The sequence below is a fragment of the Tympanuchus pallidicinctus genome, unplaced genomic scaffold (genome assembly GCF_026119805.1).
Source record: "Tympanuchus pallidicinctus isolate F22 unplaced genomic scaffold, pur_lepc_1.0 scaffold10, whole genome shotgun sequence".
NCBI lineage: Eukaryota > Metazoa > Chordata > Aves > Galliformes > Phasianidae > Tympanuchus > Tympanuchus pallidicinctus.
In genome coordinates, this window is record NW_026294619.1 from 1830962 (window position 1) to 1847591 (window position 16630).

Sequence of the window (16630 nt, forward strand, 5' to 3'; positions counted from 1 at the left end):
TGTCTTCAGTGGAGTTTTGCTATGGCAATGTGTGTAACTGCAAAAGAATTTCAAACAGTTTGAGGACTAGAAACTGTCAGAAGATATAAAGGGAATCACATTATGCTTCTTTTTTGTTTCTAAAAAGATTTGAGGAGAATCAGACTATCGCTGGATGCCACCCAACTTGAATATCACATTTGTGTACGTTAACAGGGACAAAACCTCTGCTCTGGGCATCTAGAATGCATGTTATCCTTAAAGTGGTACAAAAGGACAGCAGATTCCACAGGGGAAATTCAGGATATGCCAAATAAACTCTACCATTTCCTAATAACAGCTTCACAGACCTCACTGTGGCCTTGTCAAATAGGGTTAATGTTTTACAGCTTCCCATTTTAACAGCACTTTCTTCGTATAAAACTATATAGATAGATAGATAATTTCTATGTTTATATTTATTTTATATTTATTTTATATTATATATATATATATATATATAAATGACAATAAATAATCTTGTTCAAGATTTTTAGAAGGCCTGAAGAAATGCAAGGACAGAAAACTTAATCTTTAGAAGACTGTTTGGAAAGTGAATCCAGTTGCATGCATATTTATAGATGTACATCACCCCCAAATGGTGATACTGACCTTATTAGGCTAGCAGGAAAAAAAAATGATGTTTTTCCCCCCCTCTGAATTAAAACAACTGTACTGCTTGCTAGAATCACTTTCTGTTAGTCAGCCATCTAGATTAAGATGCAATAATAATGTAATTACCAAAATAACAGCTGGTACAAACTTGACATCAATATACGGTTGGACTCGATGATTTCTGGAGGTCCCTTCCAACCCCTATGATTCTGTGCAATTCTGAGATTCATATGATAGACTTGTTTTGCTAGCAAGAATTTTCCTTAACATCTACCACTTCTCAGAAATGTCAATGGCCAGCTGTATATGAAGCATATCATAGCAATCTGTCTTAAGAGTCAAGTCCTTCATCCAGCCCCCAAAAAAGTCCATGCATTCGGCCCCAAAGGGATAAATTAACCCAGTTATGTTTCAGCCTGCATTTCCATGGAACAATTCAGATGGGATAGTAAGGTTACTGAACTATCTTAAGCATCTCCTTAGGACCTATTCTCCACAGGCCAAAAATTACTATCCTAGAGAATTCAGAGTGGGACATGCAGGCTGAAAGTTGAAATGCTAGGGAAAAGAATTATTAATAATAAAATACCTGCGAGCCATCTAGGGTTTGCAGTGACATGGCTTCATCCCCCAGTCTCCAGTATGAGCATATCTGTAGGTCTGAAATAGTTTCTAGCAGAGGGCTGTTCAAGGTTTCAGGCAACAATAAACTTAAGAGCCCAGACAATAAACCAGTTGCTCCAAATACAATGTAAGGCAGAGACCACTGCACAGATTTCTAGAATCAAAAGCAGAGAGAGTTATCAGTAGAAAGTAGATTGGTTCCACTTAGTGCATGCTGCATACTCAGTTAACCTTTACAATCATTCCAAGTGACAATTCTCAGGAATATAATGAACTCATACCCTTGAAAGTTTTATGCTCATATTCAATTTACAAAATCTGAAGGTTAGCCCTCAATGTGCTTACTACAAAAAAAAAAAAAAAAAAAAAAAAAAAAAGAAAAGAAAGAAAGGCTAATAGTATCCTGGATTGTGAAAGGTGAACCTCACCCTCTACTCAGCACTGGTGAGGCCATATCTGGAGTCTGTATCCAAGTCTGTATCCAAGTCTGGGCTGTCCAGTACAAGAGAGAATCCAACAAAGAGACATAAAGGTGATAATGGGACTGGAGCATCTCACAAGAGAAGGCTGAAACAGCTGGATCTATTTAGGTTATACAAGGTACAGTAGGATTTTATCAACACACGAGGGCTATTCCAAAAGTAATATCTCCTATTTTATTACACTGGCCCATAACATCAGAATCACAGAATGGCCAGGGTTGGAACGGACCTTAAGGATCATGAACCTCCAACCTCCCTGCCATAGGCAGGGCCACCAACCTCCCCATTTAATACCAGACCAGGCTGCCCAGTGCCCCATCCAACCTGGCCTTGAACACCTCCAAGGACGGGGCATCCACAACCTCTCTGGGCAGCCTGTTCCAGCACCTCACCACTCTCTCTGTAAAGAACTTCTGCCTAAATCTTCCCTCCCTCAACTGAAAACCATTTCCCCTTGTCCTGCTGTTATCTACCCTTTCAAAGAGTTGATTCCCCTCCTGTTTGTAGGCTCCCTTTAGGTACTGAAAGGCTGCAGTGGGGTCACCCCGCAGCTTCTTTTCTCCAGGCTGCACAAGCCCAGCTCCCTCAGCCTGTCTTTGCAGGGGAGGTGCTCCAGTCCCCTGATCATCTTTGTGGCTCTCCTCTGGACCCTCTCCAACACCTGTCTTTCTTGTACTGGGGGCTCCAGACCTGGACACAGTACTCCAGATGGGGCCTCACAAGAGCAGAGGAGCAGATGTTGACTGTATAGCAATAGAAGTTGAACCTTCCTGCCACTATTCTGTTACATTTCTCTGCTGTTGGCAACAGATGGACAGTCTGACCAAGTGGCATCTGACATGAAAGTGCAGATGAAGCAAAGGGGTGTCATTGAATTCTTCCATGCTGGAAAAAAAGGCACCCACTGACATTCATCAACAGTTGATGAACATTTATGGAGATCAAACAGAAAGAAGTGAGCACAGTGAGGCAGTGGGTGTTGCATTTCAGCAGTGGCAACAGCAACATGAAAGACAAACCACGTTCCGGATGGTCATACACAGCTGTCGCAACACAAAAATGAAGAGAATCTCAATTGGCTCATCTGCATGAGCTGGCAGATTACAACCAGAGATCAGCATACAGAGCTGAATACCAGTGTGCTGGAAACAACAGCGGCAACACTGGAATATTGCAAAGTTTGTGCCTGGTTGATCCCACAAATGCTCACACAAGAACAGAATGAACACCAGATGCAAGTTTGTCAGGACCTACTGAACAAATATGAGGTTGAAAGCGATTGATTCCTGGATTGCATCTTCACTGTTGACAAGATGTGGTGTCATCACTATGAGCCAGAATCAAAACGGGAATCAGTGGTGTGGCGATGTGCAAATTTCCCCATTGAAGACGTAGTTCAAGCCCTTAGTGGGTAAAGTGATGCACACTGTCTTTCAGAATAATAAAAAAGATGATTCTCCAGGATCTCCTGGAACCTGGACAAAACATCAGCTCTGATCGGTACGTTGCAATGCTGACTAAATTGAAGGCTCAGATTTCCAGAGTCATGGCAGAGAAGACAGCCTTTCTCTTGCAACACAAAAACACCAGGCCCCATAACAGTTTGATGGCCATGGAACACATTGCCAATCCTGGCTGCACTGTCCTATCACACCCACCATATAGTCCAGATTTGGCACCTTCTGACTCCATCTATTTGGGCCAATGAAAGATGGACAACATTTTCCTAGCACTGACCCAGCAGCTGTGAAATAGTAGGCCACTTCTGCCGGTGCAGATTTTTCACAAACACGGTGTTCAGGCTCTTATTCATCGCTGGCAAAAATGCACAGCTAATGGTGGTGACTATGTTAAAAATCGTGTTTTGTAGCTGAGAATGTACTCTATTTAATAGTGTGATTGTGCTCTTTGTATCTGTTATTGTTTTCATGGAAATAAATCGGAGGCATTACTTTCAGAGTGGCATATAAATACATGAAGGGAAGGTGCAAAAGGGATGGAACCAGGCTGTGTCCAGTTGTGCCAACTGACACAGCAAGACAAATGGGTAAAAATCAGAAACACAGGAGGTACCCTCTGAGCACTGGGAAATACTTTTACTATGAGCACAACCAAGCACGAGCACAGGTTGACCAGAGAGGGGATGAAATCTCCAACCTCAGAGATAATCCAAAGCTGTCCAGACACAATCCTAGACAAGTGGCTCTTGTTGACCCTGCTTGAGCCAAGGGCTAGGAGGTGGAACAGATGGACCAGACAGCCTCCAAAGATCCCTTCAACCTCAACCATTCTGTGCTTTACCTTTACTGTAAAAATTACCAAATTCATTCTCTCTTAGCAGTATTGTCAATTGTATCTGTTGTGACTTAAACCCAGCAGGGAGCTAAGCACCACACCTGCTTGTTCACTCTCTTCAGGTGGGATGGGAAGACAATCAGAATAGTAAAATCATGAGAACACATGTTCAGCCATGTCCAGGAAAGCAGAGGTTAACACACACGCAGTAGTTTCTGGGGAAGACACATGCCATCAGTCCAAAAGACCCTTCATCTTCCTTCTCCTTTACTCCAGCTTCTATTGCTGGGTATCACGTCATACAGTATGGGATATCCCTTTGGGCCATTTGGGCCAGCTGTTCTGACTCTGTCCCCTCCCAGTTCTTTGTGCACTCCCATTGCTGGCAGGGCAGCATGAAAAGCTGAAAGTCCTTGACTATGCAAGCAGTGCTTGGTAACAAGTAAAAGATCAGTGTTAACATCACCATTTTCATCTAGAATCCAAAATACAGAATCAACAGAAGCCTGTATGAATAAAATCCGGACAAAACCATGACAGCTTCTATCAGTACTATCAAAGCCATATAGATTTTGAACTGGACTTTAAAAGAAATGCCAGCTGAACTTGTACTCAATTCTTGCCCATAATACATTCCTTTAGATGAAATGTTACATCGTTTTGTAGTAGAGAGATATATCACACAAAGACACGCTGACTGGAAGAAATCTCTAGGTGTCATCTAGCCCAACCACCAACTCAAAGCAGGGTCTAGTGTTGGCTGAAACATGTCAACCATAGCATTGTGTAGCCATTGAAAACTCCAAGGATGGAGATTTCTCCCATCTGAGAGAACCACTCCAGGGCTGTATTAAGCATCTCAGAGAGGAAAAGAAAGTTTTCTATGCATCTTATTTGTAACCCTCAAATTGCAACCTGTGGCCACTAACCCTTATAACACAACTCTTTCAGCTTTCACCTGAAACTATATGTTCTAGGTCCCTCATCATATGTTGCCATGTTCTGGACCCTCTCCAGATTTTTTCCATATCTTTCTAGAACTGAGAGACCATAAATTTGATCTGCAGATCATGCACTGACATAGGCTTGATACAGCTCAGTGTGACATTTGCCTTTTTTCAGTGAGGATGCTGCTAGCTGTCGTTTAACTTGCCATACAATTGCAACCCCTGGGTCTTTTCCAGCAAAGCTGCTACTCAGTTGATCAGCCTATACAAGCCCTGTGATTAGCCCAAACCAGAAAGAGAATTTTACACTTCTTGCTGGCCTTCATGGGGTTTCTGTTGGCCCAAAAGATCCCCCTGGATTTAAGCTTTATCATTTGTTGTGTTAAATGCTCCTTTGCATTTAGAACAAATATGAGGAGGATGGTCCATGGAACATTCAAATCCATCCAATATTCCTTCAAACAAAAATGCTGTGGGACAGTGCCAAAATGCTTTCTCTCTTCTCCTCCATTTCTTCATCCACATTATGTTCTGTGATGGAATGGCTGACTACCAAACTGTCAGAGAATTAACTTTCCCTAGTAAATTCATGCTAACTGTTCCCAATTACCTTCTCGGCCTTAACATGCTTGGAAATAAACTCTGTGAGGCCATATCCTTCATCTTCCCAGGGACTGAGTTAGAGCTGATCAGCAGGAAATTACCTGGATTCACTTTCTGATCCATCTTAAAGACATGCACAGTATTTAGCATTAGTATTAGCATTCTTCCCCCTAGTAATCAGTGACCTCCATCTACTACAATGAGTTTTCAGACAGACACTTGGCTCACTAGGATAGCCAACTCTTTCACCACCACTTAGTAATTCCTATCCTATGGACTGGAAAGCTTTCAGCTTCTCTCAGGGTTCATGAACCTACTGCTCCTCCACTGCTGCCTGGCCCTCTGCTTCCTAAACTGTGCTGATATGCACAGAGGCTTGGGGTCAGGCTTTGCCTGTGTAGACTAAAGCAAGTGTTAAGTACTTATCTTATTCCATCTCATCCACCAATAGGCTATCTCTTCCATTCAACAATGAGCTAAACACTATATGTCCTTTGACTGACAGAATCTGCATTTATGCTCCTTGCTAGGTTCGAGTTTCAACTGAGCTTTGGCTTTCCTGCCATCACCCTGACAACCCAATGATGCTGGCAGATCACCTTTAAAGCCTGTTCCTCTTTATACATTTTGTTAAAAGTAGAACTATACTTCATGCAGCTTTGTGCAAAAAATATGAATCATCTTCAATATAGCTCAAAAATGTATATATTCACTTTCAGAAGAATGCTTTTCTAAAAAAAAAAAAAAAATACAGGAGTATTTTTTACTATTACTATTTTTTTACTATTTTTTACTATTACTATTAGTATTACAGGAGAAACAGCACGGTTTCAAAAACTCATTTTCTATAGTGAAAAAGCAATTCTAAACTGAAAAAAAAAAAGAAATACAAGAGAACTACGATGAAATACAAGAGAACATTTCATCTCTTAGCTCAGCAGTTAACTTTTCTCCATTGCAACTCTTTGTATATGATTCACAGAAAAGAGCTATTGGAAAATACATTCAAGTAGTTTAAGAAATTCTGATGAAAACCTTAATTCTTCCCACAAATCAATGCTCATTTGTTCTTTAAAAAGAGCTATTTTGACTTTCCTTGGACCCTTTCAAAACATGATGATTAAATATTTGTCTCTTTCAGTGCCAAATGTCCATGACATACAACATAATGGATTCCCCCCATTGCTACATAAAAGCAGTCCATTAAATCTACCTGGGAGATCTGTACCAGCTTTGGCTTTGCCCCCTGTTGCCCTGAAGACACTCTCACCTACTTTATGTTTCATTCTATGGAAAAAAAAAGTCCAGTGTGCTCATCTATCCTCCTACCAGCCTTCTGCATGCCATAGTAAGATGGCAGATGGCAAAGATAAAAGTTATTCCATATGAAATCAGTGTCATATTAAAGAAATACTCACTAGACCTCACCAAGCAGTTTGTATCAGTAAAGAACCCTGAACTCTATTTTACGTACAAGCACACAGTGCCTATAAACATAAGGGAACAGCACCATCTTCATATTTGTTTCTTGAGAATTTCTCTTTGCCTTGACAGGCTGCTGTAAGATTTGTTCTCAGAAGCTTAAAGTATCTCAGGTCTGCACCTACTGAAATATAAACCATTTACTGACTATTATAATGTACGGATTCAGTGAAGCACAGCAACAGTAAAATGAGTTTCCACTCAAAAATATGAGTTCCTGAAAAGAGCAGTGAGTTCTTACGCTTTATCACCTTGATGCAGTAAATCTTTTAAATACATTTTTAGTTATTGCTGGCTTATGGTCTAAATTTGGGAACAATTTGTTGTTTTGGGTTTTTTTTTTTTTTTGCTTTCAAATGACAACACTGCTGAAATTCAGGGGCTGGATTTCAAAATCCTGAAGTATCTTCTGAGCTAAACACTGGGATTTTCTGTCTAATTACAGATTATATCATAATGCCTTTAACCTATCATAACACTGCCAAGACACCTAATCTACAGATTATTTTCTATACACAGTTTACCCAAATATTCCCACTTCTGCAAGCTTCTGAACCATCGGAACCGCAGAACAAAAATGTACTTAAAATAGCAAGTTCAGACAAACCAATGAAGGGACAAAAGGAGCAATGATTCCACCAACACGGGAAAACATGGAGCAGGCACCCATTCCAACATTCCTAAGGAGAAACAAAAAAATCATTAATTAGTCACATTTGCACATGAAAAACTAAAATTTTAAAAGTAAAGAAGATGGAAGTGCAGGAAAGGGTTTTTAAAAAAGACAACAAAAAAGTTTCACTCATGATTCTGGCCATACCAACTGGCAACAAAAAGTGAAATCTAAACGAAAACACCTGAAAAAAGGAATTAAATCATATGCTTTGTATTCTGAGAAAAGCACAAGTCCACTGCACGTTCAGAATTCTAACATATGCATACATTCAAGATGACAAAAAAAAAAAAAAGGTGTGATTTCAGTCATTGCATCTTATCTCTTCCTGAAACTCTGGCTAGATTCCTTTATCCATATCAGCAGATTCACCCAACAGAGAACAGCTTTACAGGATAGTTTCAATGATGTCTAGCCACTAATAGTGATAGCCGGCAAACAAATACATGTATTAAAAATTGCACCTGTATAATAGATGCCTTTATCTACTCATTCACCACAAGCACAGGGAACTTCTGCCTTCGAAGCACCAAATTGCTTTCACAAAGCTTACTGACTGGTTGCATCTTTAACATTGCTTGTTGAGGAAGCACAAATTTCAACAGAATTGTCTGGTTTATAAAGCACTGAGGAACCCACAGATGTTGTTGGTCAGCAACACTACTGTTATTCTCATTAGTGGAGAGAAGACTGTGAGAACACTAAGCACCCAAAAGGTCTGTTTTATTATTAGGGAGAATACAGTTACTCTGAAGAGAACACTGCACATTTGAGGGAGATGGAGGTGAGGATAAGAGAAAAGAAAGTTCAATACATACGAGACCATACAGGTAATCATTGTATGTTAAGTGAAAATCTCAAATGAAATGTAATTATTAGAAAAAGAGAAGTAAAAGGTGATCAGGGAAAAGAACCAGAAAAATGAAAATCTTAAAATTAACTTGCGTTACCTGATCACTGTGGGATAAAGTTCTGACGTGTAGATGTAGACAATGTTAAATGCAGCACTGATTGTCAGTTTTCCCAGCAAAGAAAGTGAGCGACTGTTCACCACTGCAAAAACTCCAGTATCTGATAGAGAAAATGTGTCACTTAGGCTCTTTTGGCACAGCCTTTCACTTGGAGAGATACCTACGAGTTGCATGTGTATTTATACTGACAGCTCATTTGGATAATGGAGATGTCCCAAAAAACATCATTTCTTGGAATTACTTCAGAAACACTGGGAAGGAGTGACTGTTGTGATTAAAGTGGAAGTGTAGGACAGAATCCAAAGATGAGTTCAAACCCACATTTTTTCCAACAAGATTTTCTTAAGATCCTAGGGAAATTGCTACTTATGGCTTAGCTTCTGTGGCTTTTAAGTACAAGCCTACTGCACTGACAAGCAAAAATTCTTAGGCTTTTGGGGAAGGAGTTTTGCAACTTCTTACTAAGCATTCCAGAAACAAAAGGAAACATTTACCTTTCTTTTTAGGAAGAAACATGACAATAAGACAAGCCAATCCTCCCAGGAACAGAAACGCGCTCAGTGTTCTCTTGCGACCAAACCTGGTGTCCAAAAAAGGATAACCAATGAAGCTTCTACATTCACCTTGTCTCCATTTGCAGAAATATCAAATGCCATCTCCACAAACACCCCCTCTCCCACTGCTTTAAAAATTTTCTGCTGCTCTCAACAAAATGAGCACTGAGAAGTCTTCATGCTGTAGCTCACAATCTCAAGGATTTTTATTTCCTTCCCACTGTGTGCATGTGTGTAAACCTTCTCAAGAGACATTTAGAAAAGAGACTGGAAAGTGAATTACACACACAAAAAAAAAAAAAGTAAGACAATGTCTGGAGTACAACAGCTCAGGAAAGGGCTAAGAGTCTGCTCTTACACTTGTGCAGCAGCTGTAAAATTACATCACACAACAGTTTCAGCTGCTGAATTTAGTTGTAGCATCTTTCACCTAACAAAATGGGAGTTACAAGACAGGTGGGAATCATGCCATCTTGTGTCAGGATAGAGTCAGCACAGCTAATTCTACTGACAATCATCTTTATCTTTGAGCCATACAAGAATGAGTTACTGAGCAACAACTTAAACCTTATTAGAGGTGAAGATCTACCAGCAGCACTTTCAAATAAAAAATCATTTCTCAAGAGAATGTAATGAACTAGAAATGGCAAAGCAGAAAGTTCCATACAATGTCTGTGGGCTAGGAGGTACAATTTGAAAGAAACTTGTATTTTATATAAAAAAAAAAGAAAATGCTAAACACATTAATAGAATTTCATACTTACCATTTTTGGTTAATCAAGTAAATACAGATTGGGTATGCTGGGATTTCTATCAACCCTGATAGGGCTAAATTGGCATAAATGTTTCCACCTAAATCACCCACATTAAGGGTAAGACCGTAATAAACCAAGCTGCACACAAACCTGTAAAAGATAGGGGGGAAAAAAATGTAAAATCAGAGCTGGAACTTTGTCAGCCATATCAAAGCACTCATCTGGTACAGTGTAGTATCAATTTATATATAGTGTTTTAGATAGCAGGCCTTTTTCTACCTTCCTCTAATTTCTACATTCTGGTCCAGTTCTATCCATTTCCAGATTCTGATTTTCATTTCTCTTTTGTGACCCTGAATGAATTCTCTACAGAGAAAAAAGGAACACGTTGCCAATTCATTCTGCAGTAAATCAACAAGGCAATCTCCTAATTCTCATTTACAGAACAGAAAATCGACTGTTCTGCACTAAATATTTGGAAAAGCAACAGAAGTATAGACTTATGCTGACAGCTGAAAAAAAAAAAGTAATTTGTTTTTTTCTTAATAACTCTTCCCAAAAATGTGCATTATAAAGGCATCTGGATGAACAGAACAAACCAAAATAAGTACTTTTGGATAATTACATTTCTGCTAGTGACTAAAGGTAGTGTCATAGATTCCTGCTCCATACTACAGCAACTGCTAGCACTGGCAACCTCAGGTAGCACTTTCTTTTAGGAAATACACATTAGATAAGGTAGGCCACCAACCTACTAACAGGCTCCTAATACACAAGAAATAATCCAAATGACTGAAAGTACGGATGCGTAGCATGGAACCAAAGAGGATGACAGCATGACTAATCCCAGCAGCCTTTGAGGGCCAGGAAGGAATATACAGCTCTCAACAGCTCTACGCCTCGAAAAGCACAAGTGAAACGCAAAGATAAAATATCTCAGAACTAAATTGTAAAAATGGCTTAACTTTAGAAATATACTGAGGAAATACTACAACAGGGACCCCTAAAAATAAAGGTTGAGACAATGTACAACATGCAGGATTAGCCGATTCTCAGCAGCACATTCCCTCTAAGAATCAAAGCAATACAGCTGGGCCTACAAAGTATTTCAAGTACCAGGTGAACATCATGATTAAGGTGCGTCCCAAGAGAACCCTGTATCGGAAGAGGTCCAAGAAACTGCCAGCTTCTCTGGGGCTCCTCTCAGCAGGGAGTTTTAATGAAAAAGTGTGCTTCTGCTTGCGGTTCTTCTTTGCAATGAGGTAGAGGGCATCTTCTGCTTCACTCAGCCGGCCTTGTGAATATAGCCAGCGGGGGGACTCTGGAATAAACCTGTAACACGCATTTTTTTATTTATATATACAAGTTATATATATTGCAGAGACAGCTTGAGAGATTTTCTATTCTACAGTGCTGGGCTTGCCTATGGAAATAAGGCTGAAATAGGTTTCAGTATAAGATAATTTCTCAAACAACCCTTCAGGTATACAACGCATTTACTGAAACAAAGTACGTTGGAAATAAAGGGAAAATAATTCGTATGCAATTTAGGTAACAAAAAATTGTGTGTACATGTATACACACATATATACACACAACAGTATAAATTACAATATCATTAGGATTCTTCCTAATGGAATTCAGAATCAAAGTCACTCCACGTTATTAAAAGTAAAATGTTTTACAATGTTTACTAGTTGTCTTCTGTTCCTCACGTTCCAGCATTTTCCCTCTTTATAATTAATAATAATTATAGTAATCATTCTTCTAATTCTCTCCTGTACATAGCAAGGCTGTACAAAAATAATCATGCTCTTGCACTTCACATACAGCATCCACTCAATAGGTCTGTAACTCCAATACAGCCTTCAAAAGAATTTATTCTCAGATTCCCAGAACTAATTTAAACTTCTGCACAGTCTTAAAAAGGATCTGGCAAAAGGCTGAAGTGACATTTTTTCCTGGAGCGAGTGTTTCTATGCTTTTAAGAAGAATTCAGAAAATAGTATGTTTCCTTCCTCATAATAAAAAAAGAAATCTGGTAACTTATCATATAAATAGTCGTTTTTAAGTAGCGTAGGTGGGAGGCAGTGTGAAATCTGGGAATGAAAAATTCTTATTTACAGTAAAAAGGGGCTCTGAGCACAGCTCTGAAGTCCCAAGCATAAAGAAAATTGAACAGGTTATCTGAACATTAAAATAAATAGCAAAAAACCCTAAATATCACCTTATGAAGTTTTGAAACATCAGAAATGTCAAATATGTCTTTCACCTCATAAACAGCCTTTAACATGCTGCTTTCTTTGAAAGGCTGTTTTGACTTTAGCAAGAGGGTAGTTAGCAAAGTTAAACAGATATAGGAAGGAAAAAGCCTTAAATTAGAACTGCAGCTAAACTTCATTTCTTATCAGTTGCTGATATGAAGAAAGATACGACAGAGGAAGAAAACACTGTACCACTGCACCTCATACCTTTCAGTGCTGAACGTCACAAAGACCCTAGCTACTTTACTTTAATAAAGAAGCCTTTTTCCAATTCTTTCCTAATCAGATTTTTGGAAAAAAATCAAAGGAAGCTGCCCATTTGCACGTCACCTTTAAGAATGTGCAAACAATTTTGAGGCGGTTCTTTCTACGTAAACAGAATTAGAAGAGAAATAAGTTATCACATAAGCACATTTCTGTATCTTTTATGACGTGTTACACAGTATCTTGTAGCATACCAGAGGACAGTTTGAAGAATCTAACACATAACAGTGAAGGAGTAGGATGTATACCACCTCAAGACTAGTCCAATTTACAGTACTAACGCATATACAATGCAGCATACACTTGCATTTTCAGATATTGCAGCATATAGTAAGCACATAACACGAGGTGGCCAAAGCTGAAAAAAAATATCTTTGTTACTGCACTTCATACCAGCCTAGAGAAGCTCCTTGACCTAATTGTATTTTCTCTCATTACTGATATCTTCCTCGAAGTTCAGCAGTTCAACTACTTACAGAGAGAGAAGAAAGACTACTGTTCCTTCCAGGTTAACCACAACAGCCAGAGTCCTCCAGGAGCGAATGAAGTACCCTAATAAAGCATACTGGGCAATTCCCACAGCAAAGAACAAGCCACCAATAGATCCTGACACACAATAATAAAAAAAAAAAAGAACAAAAACACCATTATCACTCTATTAAAGAACACTGTTAAATCCTAACACATGGAAATACAGAAAATAATTCTTCATTAAGAACATTTCACTCAGTAGCACAGACAAACACAAAGCTATTTATCCAAAGAGAATTCCATCCTTCACCCACACAGCACAGATGCATTGCACCTAATTACAAACATCAAGACAAGTCCAAAAAGCATCTTCCTACATTCTCTCACCTAAAGCCCTGTATAGAATTAAAGTGTAAATATGTTCTAGTTTACCATGTATAAAAAGTAGTACAAACAACTGTGTGGTGCTTAACCACCTGCTGGATTAAACCACAACACACAGTCTCAATTCCAGTGGATAGAGCTCAGCTAGCATAAACAGTGGATAAGTTTTAAGCTGCTTAACACCCACAGGGGATTTGTTTCAACTTGAGTATCTTAGTCAGCTTGGGTGATGTAGAAACCTGAATGGCCAAGTTACCTACTGTGCTTGCCTAAAATACACATTAAATAAAGCAGGACTCAAAGATTGTGGTTACACAGAAAGCAGAGTTAACTTTGTAAATGCTTATTAGCTTTGGTGTGTCTCGTGCAGTATGTACAACTGAAATCCATAAGTTCTGACAATAAAGACACCAACACTCAACTTTTACCTGCTAATGCCCAGTAGGCAGTACCCACACACTCATTCAGTAGAACAAAGGCCACCAGTGACATCCCACCATTCATCACCCCTACCAAGAATCGAGACACGGCAAAGAATTCATATGAGGGTGAGAATCCATTTGCAATGGCAAACAAGATGTCAAGGGCAAAACCTGGAAGTAAGAGGCAAAAGGTTGAACTTCAGGAAAAGGTAGTAAAATAGAAGTGCTTATCAATGTCTTTATTTGACATTCACTTGATGCCTTAAGCAATCAAATTCAACAGCTATAAAACATGGCTACATTTCACAGGTATGGGTAGAAATACAAGAACCCAAAGTCAGTACCATAAAAGGAAGAACACAAGGAGAGATTTCTGATACCTGATTTGCAGTACTAAACCCCCACATTCAATTCATGGAAGACAATTTTTCAAATATTTAAAATTACTTCCTGGCTCCTGTTAAGATGGTTTCATGTTTATGTTCATACAGAAACCCCAGGCTAAGCATATGATCAAATATCTCCCCTCATTTTTGGAAAGTACTCCATATAGATTAGAGAACCTTTATCAGGGGATAGTACATGGGAACTTTGCACTGCATGGCAGATTCATTTTTAATCAGGTTTGAATTAATGAGATTGTTTCTTTGAAGGAAAAAAAGTGCACTGTTTTTAGTTCTACATGCTTATCCATCTACAAAAAAAAAAACAACAAACAAACATACACAAAACACAAAGTTCCAAATGCTTGATTTAGGGAGAGTAAAAACAACAAAAAAAAACCTTTGTGAATTTTAAAGTGACGATCCCAAATACAAAAAAAAAAATTCATGCAGACAAAAGATAAAAAAAAAATTTACAGAAGGTTATACATATAAGAACGTTGCTAATGAATTATTAGGAATATTAATCACTTCTGAGCATGACAACCATTGCTTGTGCTTGTTTTTTAGCAAATGTAGTACAATTCCTAAATTCAGAACATCTCCTTAGTACTCAGGTACTGATTGAATAGTAGAATATTAATTTCTTGCCCCCAGAAATACACTGGAAAGACAAATCTGTACTAAGTTGCCAGAAGAACTGGGCTCTTGCAACTCATTTTCAGAGATTCAACATCTCCACTTCATTCATTTTGATTGTTTACCTGGAAAAAGATCACTACTGTTACCTGTGAGATAGATTTTCTTCCTTCCAAAGCGATCTGAGAGCTGGCCAAAGGAGATTGCCCCAACAAACACACCACTGAAGTAGAAAGAACTGGCAGCACTGACTTTGTATGATGTGTTGCCAATTAAAAACCACTGGATGGAGACAAAAAAGGAGAATTCAACAGAGTCAAAGTGGTTCACCAACAGCTAATAGTTGGAGGGGGGTGAAACATACTTTCAGGAAGATAAAACTGCTTAAATCTCCTAAGCATTCCAGTCAGTCTGCCATCACACAGGCACTGAAACAAGTACTTTCTTCCAAATTCTCTGGAGACATAGTAACCAATTGCACAGCTCCCCAAATCAAGTACAGTCTTTGATTCTGAACTCAAGAATAGATACCTCATGGGATATTGTAATTTTGCAGCCTTTGTCCCCTCTCTTACTTCTCTTGCCTTTTCTCACATCAAAACTATGAGCTTAAATATATTCAGTCCTACCTCTTGGCATTTATCACTGCAGGGTGTAGGAATACTACACGAAATTAAGCATTGTGATTCGTGTCCAGAAATATTTCTCTCCTCCTTATGAACAGTTTTGTCAATGTGAAACACTCTGGTAGCTTTTGACAAGTTTTCTGGTATTGCTCATCCTTCTATTTATTTTTACAGTCATCTTTGTGCAACTCCCAATTCTTCTCTATTCCAAACACACACCTGATCTTCAGATGTTCTTACAGACCTAATGTTGCCTCATAGATCAGCCTGGCAGAGAAAATTCTTTCTCCCACAACACTATACAGTTAAATTATATCATGTTCTCACTGTTCAAAATTTATTTCCTTTTTTATTCTAAAAGCTTACATGGCGTTCTTTTTCTTTTTCTGCTTCTCTTTTGTCTTGAAATAATGTTTTCTCTCAGTGATACCAGTTTTTTCTTCCTGGGCAGGTAAGCTGGTGATTATGTCATTATCCCTGTAATAACAATCTAATCCTCTCTTCATAATCTCTTCCCCTACCAAAACCCTATTAGATATCCACTCTAGCCAGGCTTATATTATTTCACATCTCAGCTACGAACTACCTTGCCATGGAAAGAGAACCATGCAATTAAGTCTTACCAAGATTACAGGGCTAACAAAATATAATCACACAGAAGCTCCAGGAAAATAACTTGCTTACTCTCAGTACATGCTTCATCAAATTGTCACTTAAATGGTGAAGCTTTTACTGACATGATCAGCAGTAGAGTGTCAGGACTCTGACAAAATTATCTTCTGAAACTAACCAGGAGACCTCAGATCAGCTTGTCTAGATTTAGAAAAATAATTCACAATAAAGTATATCTCTATAATAATAGCATATGATGAGATTACACTTCACTTGAAATAACATGGACAGTTGTTTTGTAAGAGCTACAAGAATTATTCCCCAATTTTGGTAGAAGTGTTGGAAAAAAAAAAACCACAACATGATCTCAGTGACATTAGATTCTCTCCGAATCATTCAGAGATCAAAGCATAATTTGATTGTGGTGAAGTAAAATTTGTTCAGAGGTGTTCTGCAGGTTAATCTCAATGACTAAGATGACCTTTAAAGGACTTGAGATTTCTCTTCTACAGAGAGGATATCACACATCTTTTGACATCAGATTTT

The 16630-nt window shown here is 38.7% G+C and overlaps 1 protein-coding gene across 1 annotated transcript in view; it reads right to left on the minus strand.

The window, feature by feature from the left end:
- SLC22A15 (solute carrier family 22 member 15) overlaps nt 1-16630 on the minus strand; it is a 38464-nt gene that overhangs the window by 7628 nt on the left and 14206 nt on the right. Inside the window, exons 3-11 of the mRNA XM_052666111.1 lie at nt 14996-15128; nt 13831-13995; nt 13024-13153; nt 11136-11351; nt 10029-10169; nt 9205-9290; nt 8690-8810; nt 7674-7746; nt 1223-1411 (exon numbers count right to left, since the gene is read on the minus strand). Coding sequence (XP_052522071.1) covers nt 1223-1411; nt 7674-7746; nt 8690-8810; nt 9205-9290; nt 10029-10169; nt 11136-11351; nt 13024-13153; nt 13831-13995; nt 14996-15128 — 1254 coding nt within the window. The remainder of the gene's footprint in view (nt 1-1222; nt 1412-7673; nt 7747-8689; nt 8811-9204; nt 9291-10028; nt 10170-11135; nt 11352-13023; nt 13154-13830; nt 13996-14995; nt 15129-16630) is intronic.